The sequence below is a fragment of the Prunus persica genome, chromosome G4 (genome assembly GCF_000346465.2).
Source record: "Prunus persica cultivar Lovell chromosome G4, Prunus_persica_NCBIv2, whole genome shotgun sequence".
NCBI classification, from domain to species: Eukaryota; Viridiplantae; Streptophyta; class Magnoliopsida; order Rosales; family Rosaceae; genus Prunus; species Prunus persica.
This window is the reverse complement of record NC_034012.1, coordinates 5,646,436-5,670,853: the sequence shown is the minus strand read 5'-3', so window position 1 is coordinate 5,670,853 and position 24,418 is coordinate 5,646,436. Positions and strand designations below refer to the sequence as shown.

Here is a 24,418-nt window from a genome sequence, read left to right as displayed (position 1 = left end):
AGTTGGAGATGACAGTTTACCAACCGCATCACATCTTGTGGTTAACTTTGGCATTTTTATTTTCATCATGAAACTATTATGACATTTGCAATTAGGTGGCCTTAGCCACGTGTACTTGAAGAAGCCTAAACACAAGCCCCCACGAGCTCTACTCATTCACTGACAAACTAGGGCATGCAGCATGCCTCCTCCGTTTACTTAACACAATCCTAAATATTTATATGCGACTTACAATGGAATCTATGCATAATATACTTCGTTTACTTCTGGATTAGATATCCTACAAATCCTCTTTCTGTATCTTTTGACTTTTTCTTTTGTTTTGTTTTTTCCTCAGTTTGACATCATCATTTACAGGATTAATTTTGTGACATCAACTAATTAAGAGTGAGAAATTTGCAAATGCAAATTACTCTTTGATTCGGTGAAGTTTGTCTTCGCTTTGTTGAAGGTGGTCGAATCACACAGACGATACATATTTGGTGTATAACTCAAAAGTTCACAGTGTTGAATGAAGAAAAAAGAAAAATGAGAGTGACCTTTTCCATTTAGAAATTAAACCGTCTCAATTTGGTACGTAAAAACTAATTTGATGATGAAAGCCTAATTATATGGAAAATTATGCTTGGAAATCAATATCACATGTATAATTGAACCCTTGGCATCTCACAGAATTGGTTGACCTGAGAAATTAAACTGGAATGTTGGAAGCCTTATCCAACTGTACCAGCTCCATGTACGGCTGCTTGCATAATATATTCATGAAGAATAAAACTGTTACGTATGTCAATTCTCCAATAGACTGAATTTTCTTTTGAGAAGGTAGCAAAAACTTTATCGTTGAACACATCAACAGAGCTTTTTCTTTTGTCAAGTTGGTATAAAACAATAAATTATCGTTTAAAACAATATTAATCAGCTTATTTATTTATTTATTCTGTTCGCATCATGGCACTATTGATTGCTCAATCTCAGACCCCTCTATATAAACAAGATCCAAGGTCACTCCAAATCATTGAGCCCAAAACTTATTTGAGTGAGCTAAAGTCAGAGTAAAAAAATGGCCACCAAGTCACATTTGAAGCTCACCCCAATTATCTTCATCATCTTCATCTCCATTCTCACTCCCCAAGTCCATTCAGAGTCTGATGAATGCGGCTCAGAAACCAACTCCTGCAATGACAAGTCTGGAGCTGTGCCGCTCAAAGTCATAGCCATCACCACAATTTTGGTCACGAGCATGATCGGGGTGTCCTTGCCTCTTGTTACTCGTTCGATACCCGCGTTGCACCCCGATCGAAACCTGTTTGTGATTGTCAAGTGCTTTGCAGCCGGCATCATCCTTGCCACGGGGTTCATGCACGTCTTGCCTGATTCTTTTGACATGTTATCATCCAACTGTTTGAAAGAAAACCCGTGGCACAAGTTTCCTTTCTCAGGGTTTGTGGCTATGCTCTCTGCAATTGTGACTTTGATGGTGGATTCTATGGCCACTAGTATTTATAGCAAGAGATGCAGAACTGGAGTTATCCCAGATAATGGGACGGTTGCAGCCGTTGAGGTGGACCAAGAGATGGCTGCAGTGGGTGCTGGGCATGGTCATTTTCATGCTCACAGTCATGACATAGTCAAGGGAGGAAATGAAGACTCACAGCTTCCCCGTTATCGCGTTGTTGCCATGGTGAGAAATAAATTTTTTATCTTATTTGACAGTCTGACACGCCATATATATTGTTAACTTAAATCATTAGTGAAGTGAAAATTTATTTTTCCTGAATTTTGTTATGCGTTGTTGTAACCTATTGTGTCGAAAATGTTAATCAGAACTATAGATGAGGTGAATTTTCGATTCAACGTGTAGTTGACCAGATTGACAGTTAGATAACATAGTACATGGATAAATATAATTACTTGTGTATTGTTGCAGGTATTAGAACTGGGTATCATTGTTCACTCAGTTGTTATTGGGCTTTCTCTTGGAGCATCAAACAACACTTGCACAATTAAAGGTCTTGTAGCTGCCCTTTGCTTCCATCAAATGTTTGAAGGCATGGGTCTTGGTGGTTGCATTCTCCAGGTATATATATTCCATTAATATATACTTAATGACTGATCAAACTTCAATTAGCTCATGAACAAATATAATTTAATGCAGGCCGAGTACAAGTTCATGAAGAAGGCAATCATGGTGTTCTTCTTCTCAACAACAACCCCATTCGGAATTGCAATCGGAATGGCCCTTACAAAATCATACAAAGAAAATAGTCCAAGGTCGCTAATCACAGTAGGGCTGCTCAATGCATCCTCAGCTGGCCTTCTTATCTACATGGCTCTGGTTGATCTTCTTGCTGCTGACTTCATGGGTCCAAAGTTGCAGCGTAGCATCAAGCTCCAGATCAAATCTTACATGGCGGTCCTTTTGGGTGCAGGTGGCATGTCTGTATTGGCAAAATGGGCTTAATTATAAGACCAATAAATTATTGATGCCATGATCTGAAAAGCGATGTTATATATTGCACTTATAATATGTGTTTTGATTTCCTCTAGTTTCAGGTTTATGATCGTTATATGTTTCCACAGGTCGATCTTTTTGTGTTGTCACTTTTGTATTGTGATTCCCTCAAGTGCTATAAATAGCCAAACTTCCTTGTTTCAAGTTTCATGAGCAGATAAAGAAACAAAAGGAAATTGAAATATGCAAGAAAAGGAGAAGTTTATTCAAACTTTTGCACGGTGGTTTTGCTTTCTCAATTTCTCATGGGTTTTCCATGGATTAGGAAATTAGGCCCAAAGCCACAGCCTATTGGATGCTAAAGAAAAACCCTAGAATTGCAGGAACAGTAGATTTTGGGTTCTGGATAACCCAACACCCTTAAAATTCAGGCCCGATAGAAATGACGTAAAATCGTATAAATGCTATGCATAATTCATAAAGATAAATTTCTATCTTTTTGTTGAGAGTCTGTTGGCCCGTTATAAAAGTATTTTATAAATATAAGGGAATAGAGAGGATTAAGAAACTTTTTTCTTTTTCTTTTTGTAGCATTCTTCTTTGAACCATTTTTTAAAAAAATATAAGGGAAAATAAATACTATTTACTCGCTTGTATTACTTCCTTCATCATGGTGGCACATCTAAAAGATGTTCAATTTTCCTGTTATCATTTCCCCTGTGCCTTCCTGGTACTTATCTAAACTCTTACATATCCCTATATTGTTAACTTTTTAATAAAATTACAAACAAAAACAAAAATAAATTGTTAAAGAAAAATCAAACGACGCAACAAAACAGCTACCGAAGCCCCCAAATGTGCATCTTATATGTTGGCTCTTCCCTTGGCTGAGATTGACTCTAAGTTGGAAAATGGAATGATGGGGTTTTGGATTTGGAAGACATGTTCACAACTATTCTATTCTAAACCCGATCTTAACTATGTTGTTGGGGTTTTGGGTTTGGGGAGCAAAATGATAAAAGTGGCGAGAGAGAAAGAAAAAAGATTTGTTTCCGGCAAGCATGACTGGGGCAAGGGTGTAGCTAGAATTGTAAAGTTAGGCGGGTCGAAGTAGAAAATACAAGTATATAAAATATCTAAGTATTCAATAATTACATATTTAGAACTAAATATTTCTAATTTAGTCATGTCTAATTTGTTTTAGAGGGAACTTTAACTTAAATTATAAGTGGTTTATTACAAATTCTATATGTTATATATAATATAATAGAGGAGAGATTAAAAAAAAAATTGGGGGGGCCAAGGCCACTCCAGGCCTAGAAGTAGCTCTGCCACTGCCGGAGAGAAAGTGAGGAGTTGTCGGCGGTAGGGGTTGAGTGGGTGCAAAGCTTTGGTGGCTGTTTAATAATTTGTTTTTGTTTTTGTCTTTACTTTTAATTTTATTAAAAGTTAACATTGTTAACTTAGAGGTCAAGTGTAGGGACATGTTTCAGAGTTTAGATAAGTAATAAGGGCCACATGGAAAATAGTAACAGGAAAATTGGACTCATCCAAAAGAAGTGTAAATTTAGTTTTACCTTTTAACTTTATAGAATGTGCTTGAAAATGTAAATGGGAAAAAATCAAAATAATTTTTTTAAAAAATACAAGTGAGGGGGTTCGAACTTGAGATCTTTTGTCTGCAAGTTAAGGATATTTTCCATTGAGTTAGGTGTCATTAAAAAAAAAAAAAAACAAAAACAAAAAAATAAAAGCTAATAAGTCAACTAGAACATAGTGCCACGTTTGGAACACCGAAAGTTCCAATCTCTACCAGCTGCTTGTCGTTTTGTTGCACCAGTCAAAACTTAAAGGACCCATTTTTGACAGAATAAAATTGCAGGACAAATGATGAGCATAGAATGGATGAACATTAAGCCTAAAGACAAGTCATACACTATGCACCGCAGTTGACTGCTTTGATTCCTCTTCCTCATGGACACGACTAATTCCTACTTCATGGAACTTTTATTAACAAAAGGGTTTGTCACTTTGGAACTAATATTTTCCAAAAAGAGAAAACAAAATTGAACCGTCCATAATTTAATCCAACTTGAGTATTATATTTCATTTGATGTCTTCTTAGAGCATATTCTTAATTATTCATTAATATTCTCTTTTTTTTTTTTAAATCTAAAAATGTTACGTTACCAAATTAGACGGTAAATTTTAAATATGTACACTTTTTTATTGGTAAAAAAAAAATACATTTAAACAATAATTACCTTCATTTCTTTAAATTGACAATTTGACAACGTTTTATTATACCATGAATCACCAATGTCATAATTTATGAATATTTCTCTATTATAAATGAGTTAGTTTCTTCTTCTTCTTTTTTCGTGACCCTCCTTACTTAAATGTAACGACACATCGTTTTTGAGCAAGTCACTATTTGAAGGCAATCATAGAGTCAAGTCCCTTTCCTCTATAGGTAAAGAGTACCCCACCTTAAACCAAACTCTATAAGCAACATGATGATTTTTTTAATAGCATGATTGATGATTGATTGTCAACCTGTAAAGTGTAAAGCTGTGCAAGAAAAGCGATTAGGTACAAACTGCAAAGAGGTACATTGCATTCACATTGCCACCATTTGAATTTTGTGGTAAATAGTTTCCAGATTTGTTAAATTAGTCATTAAACTTTTGTTAATTAACTCCTGGGTTTTTAAAGTTAAGTCATATATGTAAGGGCGGAACCACATTAAGGGCTACAGTGGGCTGTAGCCCAGTATGATTTTTTAAGAAAAAAGTATATAAAATTTATATATTTACAGTTACTTAAGTTTAAAATGTAAATAAGGAAGTATCTCCCATTTGGATTCAAATAAAAATATTAGAAAATCAAATTCCCACCAAATCAAAATATAAAAAATCGATTTTAGTGCAAAATACGATTTAGGCTAAAAATGATGGCTCATTAAGTCAATATATACTTCAAACTAAAATCCCATAAAATCAAGTTTTCTTATTTGATGTGTGAAGAATAAAAGCCGCAAAAAATTATTTTGAGGAAATGATTATTTTGAAAACCCATTTTTCATACTTGGTCAATATTTTTACATAAAACAACTTTTCATATATGATATGAATGCATGAAAGAACCTAAGGTCAATCTAGGTAAAGAGCCTTAGATGTTCAATCCACTATGGAGTTAAACCTATTTAGTTTATGTTAAAACTTATTGAAAATTAGTCTATGAAGCTATGAACTAATTTGGTTTATATGATTTATTGTTTACTTTTATTTCTAGAAAGACTATAGAAATTGTAAGTACCAAAAAAAAAATAATCATTAAATTTTAAGCTAATAATTTTAACTAACCCATTCGTTAAAAAATTCCTAATTCCTCCCTTGCATATATGGATCTAGTTTCCAGATTTGAGCTGGCTACAGACTGATGATGACTGGGAGAGGGGTTTAAATTTCCAATCTCAGTCAAAAGAAATGGGTAAACAAAAAAACATGCTTGGAACTTGGAAGTCAATTTCACAAATCAAATATAAGAAGATAGGGTTGGTAATCATTAAATTCTCATTTTTTTAATCCACTTTTACAGGGATTGTTTAACTCTAATAATATATATATATAACTGATTGTCAGGAAGCTGAAAAAAGTCAAGAACAAAGTCACATTTTCTTCAGCAAAATAGACAAACACCATGTGCAAACTGCATAGGTTTCTCCAACTCCAACCCAGTTTTCTGGCTGAGAATCTTAGGGGTTTTGTCTTAATGCGTTTATTTTTCTACCAAGTTCCATTGAGTCACATTTCATACAGTAATGCTCTGAACAATTAGTGAAATATATGCAACACTTGAACATTCCAGCTAAATAATGCTTATACTGTTTTAATTCTACAACTAAAACTGTTTAATAAGAAGAAGGATGGGAAAATGGAAGGAAAGAGAGGTTTAAACATGAGAAAACGATCAAGGGAAAAGAACGGTGTAAGATGTCCATCAATCAATCCAAAAGAAGACAAATTGGACTTTGTGATCCTGGTTTGGAGGGGTCTCATCTCCCTCCATTTTATTTACTCTCCTCTATCATCTTCTCTCTATGTTTTTTTTCCCTCCCATTTTCACCTTTCTACTTTCCCTAATCACACGGCACATTTTGTCAAATATGCTACATACACAAAACCTTTGGGATTGGGAGTAGCTCAAGTGGCGTAGGAGGTTGGAGTGGCGTGTTGAATGGAAAGAGGGTTTTCGTTATGTTTTTGCATGTTAATACTTATGTTTATGATAAAATGACGTTGATTTTAGTGTTTAAGATATATATATATGTATCCAGGCAAGTTTAAGATTTATATATAAGATTTATATAAACTTGAGACTTTCTTTAACCAACCGATGACAAATACCACTATATTATATTGAGAAAATTAAGTACAAACTTAAAATAATATAATTTTATCATATGAAAAAACGGAATCTTGATTTAATAAGTGTATGCAAATATAATAAAATCAAGGATATATTTTGTATCATCTTTGGTAAATATGGAGAAAATAAAAGAGAATGTAGAGAATTGAAGAATGTGTCCCCATGTGAGTTGAAATTGAGACTTCCTTTAATTAATTGAAGACAAATACCACTAGATTATATTGAGAAAATTAATCTAGTGAGAAAATTAAGTACATACTTAAAAAAACGTAATTATTAAAAAAAAGGGAATCTTGCATTTAATAAGTGTATGCAAATATTAAAAAAAAAAATCAAGGATATTTTGTATTTTTTGGGTAAATATGGAGAAAATAAAAGGGAATGTAGAGAATTGAAGAAATCCAAGGTGCATGTGTTCCGGAAGAGAGAGAATGCCAACAAAGCAAAAGGCCAAAGGCATTCTAACTTTCCTCAAACGCCAATAACTGCAATAGTAAGTCTAAGGATTCTCTTCTCAGCTCTCACCATCCTAATAAGTAATAAAATCTTTCATCTTTCATCTAATCCCAGTAAAAGAATAGAATAAAAACAGCATCTTGTAAGTGGGTGAGGCACCAAAGGTTGAAATTTGTCAGATTAGGGTTCTTATTATTCTACCATTTTGCTACAATTACAAGACACCATTTCAGATTTCAGACCCCAACAGGAATCTGATTCCGGAGACTTTAGTTCCCTCCGGATAAGGTAATGGAACCTGTACTTCGTTCTTTCCCAGTTACCCTTCCAATATGATACCCTTTCCTATTTTTGTATCTTATCTTTTTCTTTTCTTCATTGTTGTTTCAAAAAATTGCTTTGAAATTTTGTACAGTTTTGGAGGGATGAAAATTAGTCCTCTCTCTTTCTATTTTGGGTTGATTTTTGTTTATGTGAAAGAGCTAACAATTATGTATCTTTTGGGATTTGGGGAATATATAAGGTAAAGCACGGATTTTTGGCTCATTTGGATGAATTCGTTGATGGGGTTTTCTTGTTTATCGATTTGGATTTAGGAGCGGAATGATTACTGTCTGAGATCAGTATTTCTTTGTGGTATTTATAGGTGGAGGTGATGCTACAATTGGCTGCAGTTCTGGATCGATTCCTTGGAGGGTTTTTTTTTTGTATGATGATTTGGAGATAGGCTCTGAAAGATCAGTGATTGAAATGAATTGTTGTTTGTGATTTTGAGAGATTTGACTGCTGAAATTACAGAGCTTCGGATTGTTTGGTTGACAAATTGTGGTTGGATTTTGGTAACAATCACAGCTTCAAGTTTTAGAATTCCAGAGCTGTTGTGTAAATGGAGGGTCAGGCAAGTTTTGGTGATGAGGTTTCTGTAAATTTACTCAGAGAGGAAGATGAAGAAGAGTTTCGTAGTTGTTGCGAAGATGATGAAGTTTGGAAGGAGACCGAAGAACCGGTGAAGGTGGATCCAAAAGATGATCTCGATGAATTTTCAGTGAAGATGTTCTTCAAAGGCATGTCCATAGCTGGGTATGGGGACTCAGGTTTCGGGCTTTCTGGAATTGGAGTTGTCATGGAAAGGTCAACCAATGTTCCTGCACTTCAGGTGCAGAAAAGGCTTGATTTTTATGTGGAGGAGCCTGTGGCTAACTATTTAGCCCTGATGGATGGCCTAATGGAAGCTGTGCAAAATAAAGTCCGCCGGGTTTATGCATTCACAGATTCTGAGCTGCTATATGATCAGGTGAGTCCTTCTCTGTGAAATAGTTAACTTTCTTTGTTCATTTTGGTTACCACTTTAGAAGACGTTTTAAATATGAAGCCAATAATTCTGCTAGCCTTGATTTTTGGGTGGCTGATTTTCACAAGTTCCTTGCCAAATTATTCATTGCAATTTCAGCGTTTGTGACCGCATGAATTTATTGACGAAAAAAGGGGTCAACATTATTTTTAACAACACAATTTTATAGGTTTGAGTGATGGATAAAACCTTTTAACTTTCAGCAATACACTTTGAATGATTGCTACCGAGTTTTATTTCACCTTACTTCATTTGAGTTGTAGCACTAGCATTAAATTATTCAAATTGTCTTCTTGCATGTCAAGTTTGCTTTAATGACATGAGTTTTTGACAGGTATCACATGAGCAGAAACTTGAAATTCCACTCCTAGTAGCGCTGAGGCAAAGGATCCTAGAGCATGCCAGTCATCTTGATGCTTTTGTTCTGAAACTTGTCCCCACTGTAGATCTTGAGCTGCCATCAAAATTAGCTCAAGTGGCAATTGGAGTTGTCTCTTTTCCTGCTAAGGGTGTTGAATCACTTGAAAACTGTTCCATCTGTTGCGACGATAAACCATCCCTAATGATGATCACCATGAAATGTTCTCATAAGTTCTGTTCGCATTGCATGAGGACATACGTTGATGGGAAGGTGCAGTCCTCGCAAGTCCCCATCAGATGTCCTCAGCCGAGGTGCAAGTATTACGTCTCCACTGCTGAGTGCAAATCTTTTCTTCCACTCACTTCTTATGAATCATTGGAGAAAGCCCTCGCAGAGGCAAATATTCTCCACTCAGATAGAATTTACTGCCCATATCCAAATTGTTCTGTCCTGCTTGATCCTCTTGAATGTTTGTCAGCTAGGGCAAGTTCATCAAGTCAGTCAGATAACAGCTGCATTGACTGTCCAGTTTGTCAGAGATTCATCTGTGTAGATTGTGGGGTTCCTTGGCATTCATCTATGAGCTGTGAGGAGTTCCAAAACCTCCCATTGGAAGAGAGAGATGCTGCAGACATTACCTTACATCGCCTAGCACAAAATAAAAGCTGGAGACGTTGCCAGCAGTGTCGTAGGATGATCGAGCTCACTCAAGGTTGCTACCACATGACATGCTGGTAAGATCGGTTTCATTACACATACTGTTGTAGATGGAAACTACTTAATCATTTCAGATCTCAGGCTTCATTTTTGTTTGAGAAATTTTTTCAAAATACAATTTTTTATACTCGCTTGGACAAAATGGTGTCACCCTATGCAGAGGGCAAAATGTGTGTAGGAGAACCTCTAGGAGAAAGTAGTACCTGACTATGATTAAAGCTGATTGAATTAAGACAGCTTTAATTGGTTTTATTGAATCATAACCTGACTATTTGAATAACAAAATGTTCTGTAGTTTCACCTTTGGTTGTGATGCTTTCATCTGTTATGCATATGCACATGTAAACAAGGAGCATATGATGTTCTGTGAGTAAAATTTAAGTTTAATCACCTTTGTTTGTAATGCTTATGTCTGTTATACATTTGCACATGTTCAATACAGAAGCATGTTATGTTCACCATGTTAAGTCTACTTTTCATTAGAAGCTCTTGAATCTTTACTGAGCTTTTCATGTTGCTCATGTTCAGGTGTAGGCATGAGTTCTGTTATTCTTGTGGTGCTGAATATAGGAATGGCCAACAGACTTGTCAATGTGCCTTTTGGGATGAAGACAACAACAACACAGAAGACTTGGTCACTCAGTCTATGCAAGAATCTGAGCAATGGGCATGGGAAACATTCAATTCGCTCCCCATGATAATGGACGCATACTCAGACCAAGAGAGATCACAGTTGGCACTGATCCAGAGGTTCCTAGCTGGGGGTTTCAGTTTAAGTGACCACCCCCCCTACCAATCCCCACCCCGTTGTACAGATTCCTACGTAGATGCAATGAAAGATCTCCATCAGCTTCCTTGGCTCGAGAGGTTCGTTTCTGTGATAAGTGATAACTACTATGAAGAATACATCCAATGAATTATAGGACTTCTGAAGTTGGAAAATAACCTGCATAGCTTCCCACCAATACTTTTCGCATAAGAAAGAGTAAAGAGTTCCTCGCTCTATTCACTCCAATTTCATGATCATGAAGATAATGTACCTCTTTTCCTTTGTAGTTTCATGATCATTGTGTTAAGATAAACCTTGTGACCATCAAGGTCCCTTGTGTGTACCATAGAAGGGGAAGCATCTATTCTTGATGATCGCTTTCTTCTTGAAGGACAGAGGAAAAGAAAGAAAAAAAGATAGTGAATTGAATTGAAAGAACATTTATCATGTTAGTGAATTAAAATGCCATAAATGTATTTCCATTTTATACGCTCTCTCTCCCTCTCTCTCTCTCTCTCTCTCTCTCTGAGATGGGAAACACTGTAAATACTCATCAAAGTAAGAGTTGATTCTCCCCTTCAATCATTTAAAAGTCGCCAAAAATATGGTTGTTTTTATTAGTTTTCTTTTTCATGACAATGCATTGAGCTTAGTTGTCCCATCTTGGTTCTTGCTTCCCATTATAAGTAAATGGGAAAGATACCAAACTCACCCACCACCATTAACAACAGGAACAAGTCATTATTGTGATTGTTGTAGTAGTGAATGTGTTGTTTGGTTTTGTGAAGTGTTTACAGGACACGTCTCATTTTGGATAAGGGGTAGCTATTAGTAGGGTGGCTTCAATCAAACCCCTTCCAGATGTTAAATGGAAATTTCGTGCAAGAGTGAGTGGCTTCAATTATATCAAACCTACAAGTTGACATGAAAATGAGTTTGTTGGGTATGTTTGGGACCCATCTGCAACTTTTTCTCCCTAATATATTTTCACCACAACATCTAGAGAAATTTTGAATCCCTACCAAGGTTCAAGCACTTTATAAATTTTGGATCATTGAGGTCATTGGGAGTTTCTTTGCTCACTTTGGTTGGACCAACTTGAACCCACAGGCCGACTCATATCTTGCTCCAATAATTGGATTTGGCCCATTTTGGCCCATGCAAAACACCTTTTGCTTTTCGTTTCACCATTGGATATTTATAGATGAAATTCAGAAAGGTCCTTAATTAGTATTGGAGAAGATCATCTGTTCTGTTGTGTTTTCTGCAATAGAAATAGAAACAAGTACCATGCAGCTGATAAGTTGTCCAATTTAAGCTTTCCAATGGCCAGTTAGCCAATTAATGCATAAAGATTACAACTTTGATCCAGAGTCCCTAAACTTTTTTCTCAAAGCCTCACAGGGTCTCAAGTTTTGGCCTTTAAAGCCAAAATTTGAACTTTGAAGTTGCCCTGTATAAAGCAATAGTGCCTAAAATGCCCAAAAACTTGACTAATTCAAAGAAAATTGCAAATTAGATTGACCCCTTTACAGATCTTGATGTCTGAAGTTTTGAGGGCTAATCAACAAAGAAAAAACAGCCAAAACCCAGCATTGAGGTCCCACTGGGGAAGCAAAGAAACATAATGAGCGAGAATTTTCAGTAAGTCAAATAAATACACACAGATGATGGGCCAAAAAAGCTCAAAGTTGAGAGCCAAGGACATGACCCACCACAAGAATCAAAAATCAAGTACCAAATAACTTAATTCCTTGCTTGTGCTAAAGACTGTCCCATTCCATTTCCTTCTGTCTTTATCTGTTTGTTTTGGTCATCTGTACCATCATCCTTCAATTATGGAAAGAAAACAGGTGCAGAGAGATACAGAGAAGGAAAAAGTGGTTAGAAAGCTTGTGTTTGGATGAGCAACATAAAAAAAACCCCATTTCCTATCAAATTTTTATGAGGGCATGCTCTTGTTTTACAAACACAATAACATCAATATCCTACAAGAATTCATGCCAAGAGAATAGTAACATTCACTAACAAATAGTGAGAAAATCCAACCCGGAGAGGAAAAAAAAAAATGCCATTGCCATCAAGATGAAAAAACCAATAGAATGGAACTTACATTTGAAATAAAAAATAAGAAATTTACATCCATTCAACAGCTATTTTAACGTTCTCTATAAAGGGGAAAAAGAACTTTGAAACTATACCGAAAATATTGCGCTGGAGGGACGGGATGATGTAGATTACAAGAAGTGGTGGAGCCTTGAACATGTCCACCAATGGAAAAACTAAAGATCAACACAACACGAAATGTCATTGGAGCCATAGCTAATTGCTTGAAGACTTGAGCCAGACATGTTTGTCATCCATCTTTGAGGGCCTTTTGCTTCCCCTAATATGTTGTATGCATAAGAAGGCCACCTTACATCCACACCACAAGAGCTTGTGACGCCCATTCTAATGAGCTTCTGCGTTCGATCGAGAACTATAAGGTTCGAAAATGTGGAGAAACTGTTTCCCACAAAGACATCAGCCCTTGAACACACTTCATAGTCGATTGCAGACTGAATGAGATAAGGGAACTTCTTGTAAGTCCCTTCAAACCCCAATTTCTTCTTCTCATAAGGAATCAAGCCTTCCTTCCAGCCACTCAATATAGATGGATCATGAAGAAGACTATCAGCCACAGCTAAATAAACAACGACCGGTGTTTTCAGGCCAGCAATGTTGCCCACTCTCTCCATGATCTCCTCCTTGCTGCTACAAATTTGACTTATGTTTGATCTTTGCTCTAGCTTCTTACAATGAATCATCCAGTCTATCTCTATCCTCATGTGTACAGCCACATAAGGCACTGGCTGCAAGAGAGGCTTCTCTGCCCGGTTAATGCCATTTTGTGGAGACTCATTCTGGCTTCTTACTTGTGCTGCTCCTATCTCTCTAATCCTGGACACAACTTTATCTACTTCATTCATTATCTCATCAACCAGAACCAAGCACTCAAATACCTTCGCATAGTCCTTCACAGGCCAATGATCGTGCCACAGAAACGGGTTCTTTCCAATGATTCGAATGACCTCAAACTCATTATATGGATCCTCATTGTGCTGTTTCAACTGATACAAATCTCTCTCAGGTGTCCACCTCCTTCCACTTCCTTTCTGAAGCTCAAAGGCTTCCGTTCGGTTTCTAAGATCCGAGAACTCGCCCAGTTGAACAAAGCCATTACAGAGAGAATTAAACTTCTTGAACTGGAACACCTTATCAAAGGAAATAGGCTCCAAGAGCTCGACTTCTTTGTAGAACAGGGAAGCACTCAAGCTGGGCATCAAAAGAGTCCGGTTCAGAAACCTTGCAGTTAAACAAGCTCTTGCAAACGCAATCTTTTGATTGTTTAAGCCCCATACAATTTGAGGAACCTCCAGAAACTTATCTTTTCTAATTCCGAATTTCTGACCGAGTGACAAAGAGAGGTTACTGATGAAGACCAACTTGCTCTGTTCAGCTCCACCAAAATTATGGAACGTAGGAAGCAGAACAGCTCTGAGAATCAGAGCAATGAAAGCTAAAACAACACATTTGCATGCAAAGGAATTCAAGTGGCAACCGAATACTCTGAAGTGCTTACAATAAGGAGGCACGTCCATTTAAGATTCAAACCACAAAACCCAGAATTTTAAATCATCCCAAGCACATAAAACTCATTGAGACAATCATCATGAGCAATTTGCACAAAACCAGAGCAGCAATTTTTGTAGCGTACGAAATTCCAAGGTTTCTTATCAAGAATTGTTGCACCAGTTGAATTCAAAGATGACTGTGAGACATGAAAATCTACAGGATCCAATAAATATATAGAAATTAGAAGGAAAGAAGGAAACTCAGCAGAAATCAAATTCAATAAGGATTGCAGATAAAATTTTGAAAAGAGAAGTTACCTGTTTTTCACAAAATTAATCCTGAATTGGTTGAAAGAAGCAATTTTTCACTCTGACCCAATTGCGAAATTCAAAAACAGAAGGCTCCGAGAAAAGCACGCATGTGAACTGCAATCCAAATTCAATCAGGAAACCATTAAAGTCGTCTCTTTTTGACCCCACAATTCGATAGAAGAAAACAACATGTAATTCCAAAGCCTGCAGATGACCTGCAGATGATGCTATAAAACAAAGAAGAGAGAGAGAGAGAGAGAGAGAGAGAGAGAGATACACAGATACAGAGAGTTTTCATAAATGAGCCAAAAATTGCATAAACTCACCTTGGGGAATTGAATTCCTGACAGAATCCCCACAAACAAATAATTCCACAGAAAAAGAAAAATCAATAAGAGTTCAATTGTGACTCTGAATCCAAATCGGTTTATGATAAACTGTAACTGTCTGAATTCTGAGTTCTGAATTCTGAGGACAACCCAGAAAGCAAAAGACACATCACAGGAAGAAGATGAACATGTGTCAAAGAAATTTAGAAAAGCCAGAATTCCTGCGAGCATGCCAACCCATCACCATCATGACAACAAAGAATATCATATTTTAATAAATAAAACTAATGAGTTTGTAAAGGTAATAATAACAACAAATTTATCAACAACAGAAAAAAGGAAAAAAAAGAGGAAGAGGAAGATGATTCAAGAAGAGCAATAAAATAATGTAGAAAAAAGAGCAAGAATCTTGTGTGAATGATGTTATTGGGAATTGGCAAAACAGACCAAAAGGGTGAAAGGGACCTCAGAGATGTGTGAGCCATGCAACTATCCAATCAGCCAAGGCAAAGGACATATAAAAAATCTTATTCCTCTGCCATACCTTGTACAAGAGAGTGCATGAGAAATACCTAAATATTAGCCTCTCGTCTCTCTGCACGTGTTTCTGCATTTGCGAGAGACTCTTTTTTATAAAAAATTTAATTTATTTTAGTATTAAAAAAAATAATGAGTATTTTCTGATATTTTAAATATTTCACAGTTTTATGTTTTTTACTTTATATATATAGATAAAAAAGATAACCTATAAATTCAAATATCTGAAGTTGGAATTACAAAACATTATCTTAAATTGGATTTGTGCATGTACAAAATTCGACTTTGTATAATAAGTATGTGATCCGCATGTGATTTATTTCATAACTTTTGACATGAGTAGTGAGATTTTCTTCCTACCATGAAAAAAAGTATGAAAAAAGGAAAAATAATGATTGAATATACGATTTATATATGTTCTTTAGAGTTACGGTTATCTACGTATATAATTAATTTTTCTTTGTACATATATGTGAACTTATTACGATCAGAAATCGCTCACACATAGAAAATAAGTGTGTGACTAACCTAGACAAAATCCCAAAAACAAAAACGTGGAGATGGAGACCTTTGTCAGTTGGGACCTGGGGAAGGTACGTATGTTTACATGGGACTTATGAGTTATTGTATGGCATGTGGATGTGGAGGCATTTTGTTCTTCAACTTTTCTTTATAGTGGCCCTTCTTCTACATTCTTACTCTAAAACTTGAGACTCTTGACTGATACACAAAATTAAACAACTTCAAAGAAATCGGTAGCCGTTTCGAAATCTCAAGCAAAGTCGTTGCCAACAACAAAACAACCATATATTATTATTATTAAATCTTTCTGGTGGCAATTTGCAATGTTCCCACATGACATTAGATAAGTTAGCTCAGCTGTCATCTATTTGTCAAATTGCTAGTGGGGGGCTTTGGTATATAATCATGGACGAAGATCATGATTAACTACAATAAAAACAACCAATCCGATGTTCTTAATTATTAATGAGGCTGTTAAAAGCCAAAGTGGACGGGGAAAAGTGCTGCAATTTGAGTAAAATACAAGTTCAATCAATCACTTCTTTGATTTAGTATATACTTATGGCTGGTGAGAAATACTATGAATAACTCATTAAAAATATATAAAATACATATGCACGTTTTTATCCCTAAATAAAATATGACAAGTAAACTAAGTACTTTTTATTATTGATAACTTCATTTGTAAATTCGCATTTGAACAACACATCATATACATACCATTAAATACTTTAACAAGGCAACAACACCGCCGAATAGTTGTGTGTTGGCTTCATTGTAATGATATGTGTGGTACTTTTTTTTATTGAATTTTCTTTAAGAAAGTTTTAACGAGACCACTTTTGTATATCGGTTTTGTAACTGTATTTTTTTGATGAAAAATAATTTAACAAAAGACATCAAATTCTAAATATTTGATGAAAATATGACAATGAATAACAAACATATTTCGCCAACTAATCATTTGTTTAGTGACATTTCTTTTAAGCGAGATTGAAAAAACGAAGAAGAAAAAGATAGATATGTCACATCACAAAACATGCATTCATGGTGTAGCTACCACTTCTTTATCACTATCATTTTCTCAACTGCCCTTCAAAACCTCCTAGTCTGTCCTCTTTTAACTTTTGAGCACACACAAATTTAATATCTCTTACCCCAATAAATACACAAAAAGGAAAGGAAAATTTTGGCTCTTCGTTCTACTTTCTCGTGACTTGTTTGTTTTCTCTTCATCCTTGGTGAAGGTTAAAGGGAAGGAGGATGCTTCAGTTATACAACCAAAACACAAATGGTATGAGTCTATGAGAGGGAAAGCTAGTTCTTTCCTATCCCGTGAAACCTGCCATTCGCAATGAACGTGGGATTTGATACCCTAGATAGGAAGCTAGCTAGCTTAGCTTATTTGAAAAAGTCAAGAAGATTTTTCAAAATAAAATACCTGCACTTGCGCTCCACATCTTATGCAAATTTAGTCAAAACCAAAAGTTACAAGAGTAAACGACTTGATAAAAATTTGGTGTCTGAATTTTCATACAAAAAATAGTTTTCTAGTTAATGATTAAGATCATTCCCGTTTGAACACTAGTTGTAGAACATTATTTTCATTTTATCAGTCTCGTTCTTTTGGATTACAGTAGTCCAAAAGATTTGTGGTCAATCTAAAGGCTGAGAAAAATTTACTTTCAAATATCTTTTTTCTTTTACTTTTTAAATTTCACTTAACAAAAAAAAGGTAAAAACTAAAAACTAAAACCCCACAATCTATCCGAGCGGCGTACCGCTTAGCTCGTTTGGCACTTACTTTACCAGAAACATTATCGTGGCTTCAGGACCCTCCTGATGCTGTGTGTGATGTTTTGGCGGAGGATAGAATGTAACCTTTGCTTTATTCTCAATGACATCGTCTTTTCTCCACAAAAAAAAAAAAAAAAAAAACTCCAAAATCTATTCTTCTTCCTCCCGTCACTGCCCTCCTGCTTCCTCCCATTACTACAGCCACAACAACTCTAACTCCAGCGTCACGAGCGAAAATTCGGAGCAATTCATTCCCTCGCACTTCAACAATGTTAGTTTCTTGCTCTTCTTCAGTTTTTCACTAAATTTTCGGATTTGAAATCATATTAACCAGACAAAGAGAAGGAAAACCAATTGTAACAGATTTGTTCCAGTAGTTTCGAAATAAAAATTAACACAAACCCAATTGAAATTCCCATATACGGGTTCATGATTTCAAATTCGAAAATTGAGTGAAAAATTGAAGAAGAGCAAGAAACTAACCTTGTTGAAGTGTGAGAGAAGCAGGAGGGCAGCGATGGGAGGATGAAGAACAGATTTTCGGTTTTAGTTTTTAGTTTTTACCTTTTTTTGTTAAGTGAAATTTAAAAAGTAAAAGAAAATATATATATTTTAAAGTAAATTTTTCTCAGCTCTTTAATTAAATCCAAAGATAAATAACCACAAATTTCTTAAACTCTTGTGGTCCAAAAGAACTGAACTACTCATTTTATTATTCAAGAGAAAAAACATCGTTACTTCTAACACCACATAGCATGTTAATAACTTTAAATTAAACTCCGAAAAGTTACTATTTTGTTACACTGTGAGTATACTATGTAATCCTATGGTCAGTATCGTCATACAAAGGAAACCAGAAACCTTGGACTCTAACTTCCATTATCTTTAAATAAGTAAGAAATTAACTCAACCTAGTAGACAAAAAGAAAAGATGATGTACCTTGGACAAAACAAAACCCCAACAAAAATAAGTGGAGATGATCATGTCAGTGATGGCTGTGGTCCAGGTGTAAATTGGGATTGAATTGACGTGCTCTCTCTAAAAATAAATAAACAAATATGATCATATCACCTCATTCATCTGTCTCTTTATATATTGTCGCATTTTGGCTCACATGACAAGGAGGAAATGCAGTGCAAGCAGGATATATGTGTAGTGAGAGAGGGAAAAAGAGATAAAAACTTGTGTGGTGTGGTCCACAATCACAATCACAATCACAATCACAATCACAATCACAAGCAGCAATGCAGCATGGGCATCTCTACCCCCGCGGCTTGGAAGTTGGAATTTACTCTGCCTAAATGCTATCCATGCGCTCAAAAAATATACAGAAAACACAAATCTCCTCCTCACGAGTCACAACTTCACAACACCATCAAACTTGAACTCACAAAGAACTAGAATAGAATTTACGTTTACAAACTGAGGTATGAAGAAAATGTGTTCACCACGCTTTTGTACACGACGTCTTCATCGACCGGTCTATCGACAACAACCTAGTGAAAGTCCTTTCCTTCTTTGGAGGGCGGTGTCATTTATTCATCTACTAATGTTTAATGACTCGATAATACGCTCATAGATAATAATATCAACCACCTTAATTGAGTCTATTGGTCAGTTGTTTTGCTAAATAAAACTTAATTATCTCTAAAAATCTTATAAAATATTGTAATTTTTCATAATGTAGGATATTGAGTCCTAACACGCATGCAGTTGAAAAATAATCCTACATGTTAAACCCATAAATGTGGTTTCAAATTAATACAATTTTTCAATCCCAAAAGGTTAGTTGTGTTGTGAATAAAATATGACCAAGTGACAGATCATGGTGTGGTAGAAGATTGGACTTGCAAACACTAGCTGGTTTATTGGGGTTTGGACATTGTTGGCTTGGGTTGGGCTTATAAAAGTGTGATAGAAGATTGATCTGGGTCATCAAGCTCACTACCCATATATATGTAAAGGGCATGAAAATCATATGCATGACCTAAAGCCATGACAGCAACATCATCGACGTCAACCATGATTATGTAAACAAAACGAATTTTTCAATATTTATATTCGAGAAGTTGAATAAAACAAGGTAAATTGATATTGTAATTGAGTGGAGCTGTTCCAAACCCTCAGGATATAATGTTTGCATTGCACCTACCTTTTTGGCAAAACCGAAGGCCTAAGTTAAAGAATAAAATAAAATATTTGAGCCGTATTTCTTTTTTCAAATATTGAAAGAGATTCTAAATTCGAATCACCGATATTCAATTAATTAAAAAACAAAAACCACACAACACACTAAATCCTTTTAAAAAAAACCCTAAATCATAGTCTTGGCTTATGAATTTCCTAAGGGAAAAAATACAAAGAAAGGCAGGCACGAGCTCGAAAATTCATATGCAGAAATATATAAAATTAACGTACCTTGTAATGGATGGATCATGGATGCCAAAGGAGGATGAATATGATTTATGGGGAAAGAAGATGGTGCACGAAGAAACACATACGGGTGCGTTGATAGTATTGGAGGGTGGAAAAAGAGTTTTGTGGTGTTCGAATTTAGTGAATGCTTTGGATATAATATATGGAGGGTAAGTGGGAAAATATTTTAGTATAAAAGCACTTTTATGTTGGCATTCAAACAATAAAATGATTCTATGTAGAAGCGCTCCTGGCATAAAGTGATTATGCTAAAATTATTTCTGCATAAACATTTCCAAATCAGCTCTAAATTACGGTAGTTTTTTACGTAATCTTTTTATAGCGATAATTAGTGATTAATATAGAATAATATTAATGAAAGGCTATAGGAAGAATTGCTCTTTCCTTGGATGAGGGATATAGGTTAATTGAATATTGATATAAGAAAAGAAGTTCTATTCTATGTAAAGTGTACTAAAGTTTTTATAATAATTTTGATAAAAAAAGTTTTTTTTTAAAATTTTTTTATCTATATATATAAAGCAAAATGTAGAGAATAGTGAAACATTCAAAATACCAGAAAAATGTCATTGGTTAATGTAAATATTAAAAAATAAAATTATTAATTAAATGAGGATAATATGATAAATTCATATTTTTTATATTAAAAAATTAAAATTAAAAGAAAAATCAAATAAATGATCCTATTATTATGAAACACAACTACTCATTATTATTTTTAATTCAAAAAAAAAAAAACTTTAATAAGTGCGGAAGCGAGTGCGAAGAGAGGCTAGTAATAATTCAAGAAATGTGTCAATTACTTGATTAGATATAATATTCATTTCATACAACGAATAATAAGAATAAAACCTGAAATCGAATCTCTCCTTTTTTTCGTAGAAGCCGGAATCGTAATAGGAAGAAATCAGTCCCAAAAAAAATTTGAAAAAACAGAAAAAAGAAAGATGAGATAGAAAGAGAATGTCATTAAATCCTCCGTCCTAAGGCACGCATTCCTTTCCTTTGTCCGATTTCACAGCAAGTGCCAAAGCGGGACCCACCCATGCTCTCTGTTCCATCGAAGCTTCTGGACTTTTCACCCAAAATCCAAGCCCATTTTCCAACCGCTCCCACTCACACGTCTCCTTCCTGGTTGACTCCTTCATGACTAAGACAATCGCGCAGGGACAAGATCGTCATTTCTTCCAACACCCTTTATAAAGGAACCAACTCCTCTCGCTTACAGTCCCTACATTTTTTGTTTTTGTGAATGCAGAGAGTACCGATTTGAGGCAAGTTTTCTCTTCGATTGTTTTTTGAGTTTGCTCCCGATTCTCCAATGGAAAGAGGTGGTGGTGGAAACAGAGGTAGAGGAAGAGGAAGAGGTAGAGGCAGCAGTAATGGTGGTGGTGGTGACGTAGGTGATTATGGTGGCTACGGCAGAGGAAGTGGAAATAGAGGTGGAGGAGGAGGAGGAGGAGGAGGAGAGAGAGGAAGAGGTGGTTATGGCGGTCATGGTGGTGGGTCCCAGTATCACCATCAACAACCACCTCCGCCGCAGCATCAGCAGCCGCCGCAGCAGCAGTATCATCAACAACAACCACCGAATCAGAGTTGGGCCAGCCAGGGAGGCCTTCTCCATGGAGCACTTCCGCGCCCAACAGAGCGTGGGGGCCCAGAGCGGCTTCTCCTGCATCTCCGGCACCGATTAGCTCTCCTACTCCTCCTGGTATGGCTGCGTGGGGGCCCAGAGCGGCTTCTCCGGTATCTCCAGCATCGATCAACTCTCCTACTCCTCGTGTGGCTGCGTGGGGGCCCAGAGCGGCTGCTCCTGCATCTCCAGCCCTGATCAATTCTCCTACTCCTGGTACGCTTTTTTCTTCTTCATTCTGGGCCCTTTTTGAGATACAATTGGAACTTGTGCAACTGATCATATCATAGACTGTGAGCCAATGTTTACTTTGGAGAGTAAGCCGTTGCATTTTGAATCCCTAATTTTGATTTGATCAAGTTTTACTGTTTTGAATTCATGATGTATTTATCATGTGTTGTGTATTGGATGTATATAATGAGATTGTGGTGATAAATCATGTGTTTATTGCTTACACTAATTTGCTTTAACTAAGAGATTATTGTGGTGATAAATCAAGCATTTGGTTGATTTTACTAAGAGACTGTTTACCTTAGATAAACAATTTGATTTCCAGTCTCATTATGTGAAAAAACTAAGAGTTCTGCATAAATGTGTTGAGTGGAATTTATTTTTTTGGGTTACTATTTAATGTTAGCTTGTTGCTACAGTTAGTTTAACCATTTGAATTTACATAAATAATGAGGCTTGGTGATTATAACACATTTTGTTTGTTCTTTTTTCTTCACAGATACTCTTGTTCCCCGAGTGCAAGCTCTGGAAATTTCGAAACAGACTCCTCCTTCATCTTCTTTGGACAACACAGACAAAAAACTCCCAGTGAAACGGCCTGATAATGGAGGCACAAAAGCTATCCGAACTACTAGGCTTCGTGCCAACCATTTTAATCTCTCGTACAATCCTGAGAGTATTATAAGGCACTACGATGTTGATGTCAAGCCAGAGAACCCTGCTAAGAATGGCCGTCCTGTGAAAATGTCGAAGTACGAACTCTCTGCAATCAGGAAGAAGTTATCCTCTGATAATCCTTCGAATTTTCCCTTGTTAAGTACGGCATATGATGGTGAAAAAAACATCTTCAGTGCAGTGCCGTTGCCCACTGGATCATTTAAGGTGGAGGTTCCTGCGGAAGAAGACACACGGTTCAGTTCATACATATTTACCATAAAGTTTGTAAATGAGCTCAAGCTTTGCAAGTTGAAGGAGTACTTGAGTGGCCACGTGTTGTCTATCCCTCGTGATATATTGCAGGGTATGGATTTGGTGATGAAAGAAAATCCAACTAGGTGCTTGGTTTCTGTTGGGCGAAACTTTTACCCTGCTGAATCTAATGAAAACGATGACCTTGGACATGGTATTGCTGCATTTAGAGGGTTTCAGCATAGCTTAAGGCTGACTTCCCAGGGTCCTGCTTTGTGTCTTGACTACTCAGTCTTGGCATTTCATAAGCGCATGCCAGTTATAGATTTTCTGCAACAGCAGATAAGGGGTTTTACTTTAAAAGATTTCACTAGGTTCAGGAGAGAGGTTGTGGATGTATTGAGGGGATTGAAAGTTACTGTGACTCACCGGAAAACCAAGCAAAAGTACATCATCAAGGGGCTGACTGATAAGAATGCAGGAGATATTACATTTGATGCTGTAGATATAGATGGCCAGTGTCCACCTAGGAAAGTTAGACTTCTTGACTATTTCAGTGAAAAATACAAGGAGATCCAGTACAAAAACATTCCCTGCTTGGATTTGGGGAAAAATGGTAGGAAGAATGATACACCGATGGAGTTCTGTGTCTTAGTTGAGGGGCAAAGGTATCCAAAGGAGAATTTGGACAGAAATGCAGCTATCAAGCTGAAGGACATGTCATTGGCTTCACCAGAGATTAGAGAGAACATGATACGTGGCATGGTACAATCTGAGGATGGACCTTGTGGGTAAGTAAATTTATGTCCTTTATTTTTGCCTAGTGAAGTTTGACTATTATCGAACTTCCACTGTTGTTTACTTGAGCTTTCATGACTTCATTGTTCCTCATGCACGGAACACAATTAGTGTGTATGATTTTAGTTAGCAGGCAGTTCACTTCTCTGAAGGCTGAGAACTAGTATTGTGCTCTAATACTATTTATGAACATGCTGGTGATAGTGGAATTGTTTCCCATGTAATGGTATTAACTTAATTAATGATAGTCTATAGGTTTCTGTAGCTTGCACAAGTAAATGGGTTGTAGATAAACTCAGCGGTAGTAGTGAATCTAAGCATATTGAATATCAACATCTTTTATGCACAAAAGATGCTTATTAATAGGGTGATGTTATTACCATTTTGAGTAGCTTAATTCTGCATAAGACTGCAGTGATTAATTATGAATTTTATTCTTTTGTTATTGGCAGTGGTGGCATCATTGGGAATTTTGGAATTGTAGTCAACAAGAATATGACACCAGTAACAGGGCGTGTCATTGTCCCACCTGAGTTAAAGTTGGGTCCTTCTTCTGATGGCAGGATGACTAAGGTAACAGTTGACCGAGAGAAATGCCATTGGAATCTTGTTGGGAAGTCTCTAGTGGAAGGAAAACCAATCAGTCGCTGGGCTGTACTTGACTTCAGCAGTTATGATCGATCCTGTCTGGATCCTAATCAATTCATCCCAAAGCTCATCACAAAGTGCAACAAACTGGGAATCAGAATGGGAGAGCCTGTT

The 24,418-nt window shown here is 36.2% G+C and overlaps 4 protein-coding genes across 7 annotated transcripts in view; 3 read left to right on the top strand and 1 right to left on the bottom strand.

Annotated features, from left to right (window-relative positions):
- On the top strand, positions 1,023 to 2,720 carry LOC18778375 (fe(2+) transport protein 1). The gene is made up of 3 exons (XM_007214279.2): positions 1,023 to 1,681; positions 1,928 to 2,077; positions 2,156 to 2,720. The coding sequence occupies exons 1-3, from the start codon at positions 1,061 to 1,063 to the stop codon at positions 2,459 to 2,461; spliced, it is 1,077 nt and encodes a 358-aa protein (XP_007214341.1). The 5' UTR covers positions 1,023 to 1,060; the 3' UTR covers positions 2,462 to 2,720.
- LOC18781072 (probable E3 ubiquitin-protein ligase rbrA) lies at positions 7,289 to 11,031 on the top strand. 3 transcript variants are annotated; one of them, XM_020561574.1, is made up of 4 exons: positions 7,289 to 7,376; positions 7,986 to 8,633; positions 9,025 to 9,785; positions 10,297 to 11,024. In XM_020561574.1, the coding sequence occupies exons 2-4, from the start codon at positions 8,226 to 8,228 to the stop codon at positions 10,682 to 10,684; spliced, it is 1,557 nt and encodes a 518-aa protein (XP_020417163.1). In that variant the 5' UTR covers positions 7,289 to 7,376; positions 7,986 to 8,225; the 3' UTR covers positions 10,685 to 11,024. The 3 variants fall into 3 exon arrangements, with proteins under 3 accessions (XP_020417163.1, XP_007213923.1, XP_020417162.1); XM_007213861.2 differs by having other exon boundaries at positions 7,298 to 7,627; positions 10,297 to 11,031; XM_020561573.1 differs by having other exon boundaries at positions 7,303 to 8,633; positions 10,297 to 11,026.
- LOC18780657 lies at positions 12,166 to 15,219 on the bottom strand. 2 transcript variants are annotated; one of them, XR_002271323.1, is made up of 4 exons: positions 14,790 to 15,219; positions 14,470 to 14,577; positions 12,739 to 14,365; positions 12,166 to 12,367 (listed from the first exon to the last, which is right to left on the bottom strand). XR_002271323.1 is itself a non-coding variant. In XM_020562620.1 (3 exons), exon 3 carries the CDS (start codon positions 14,176 to 14,178, stop codon positions 12,820 to 12,822), a length of 1,359 nt encoding a protein of 452 aa, XP_020418209.1. In that variant the 5' UTR covers positions 14,179 to 14,365; positions 14,470 to 14,577; positions 14,790 to 15,219; the 3' UTR covers positions 12,590 to 12,819. The 2 variants fall into 2 exon arrangements, 1 of the variants encoding a protein (XP_020418209.1); XM_020562620.1 differs by lacking the exon at positions 12,166 to 12,367 and having other exon boundaries at positions 12,590 to 14,365.
- Positions 21,305 to 24,418, top strand: part of LOC18778412 (protein argonaute 2) — a 4,728-nt gene continuing 1,614 nt past the window's right edge. The window contains 4 exon segments of the mRNA XM_020562315.1: positions 21,305 to 21,680; positions 21,683 to 21,934; positions 22,449 to 23,649; positions 24,109 to 24,417. Coding sequence (XP_020417904.1) covers positions 21,407 to 21,680; positions 21,683 to 21,934; positions 22,449 to 23,649; positions 24,109 to 24,417 — 2,036 coding nt within the window. The 5' untranslated portion in view covers positions 21,305 to 21,406.

Coding starts and splice junctions, on each gene's coding strand:
- LOC18781072 (XM_007213861.2), top strand. CDS start 8,226: ATGGAGGGTCAGGCAAGTTTTGGTGATGAGGTTTCTGTAAATTTACTC. Junction 8,634..9,024: donor CTGAGCTGCTATATGATCAG/GTGAGTCCTTCT, acceptor AGTTTTTGACAG/GTATCACATGAGCAGAAACT. Junction 9,786..10,296: donor TGCTACCACATGACATGCTG/GTAAGATCGGTT, acceptor GCTCATGTTCAG/GTGTAGGCATGAGTTCTGTT.
- LOC18778375 (XM_007214279.2), top strand. CDS start 1,061: ATGGCCACCAAGTCACATTTGAAGCTCACCCCAATTATCTTCATCATC. Junction 1,682..1,927: donor GTTATCGCGTTGTTGCCATG/GTGAGAAATAAA, acceptor GTATTGTTGCAG/GTATTAGAACTGGGTATCAT. Junction 2,078..2,155: donor TTGGTGGTTGCATTCTCCAG/GTATATATATTC, acceptor AATTTAATGCAG/GCCGAGTACAAGTTCATGAA.
- LOC18780657 (XM_020562620.1), bottom strand. CDS start 14,178: ATGGACGTGCCTCCTTATTGTAAGCACTTCAGAGTATTCGGTTGCCAC.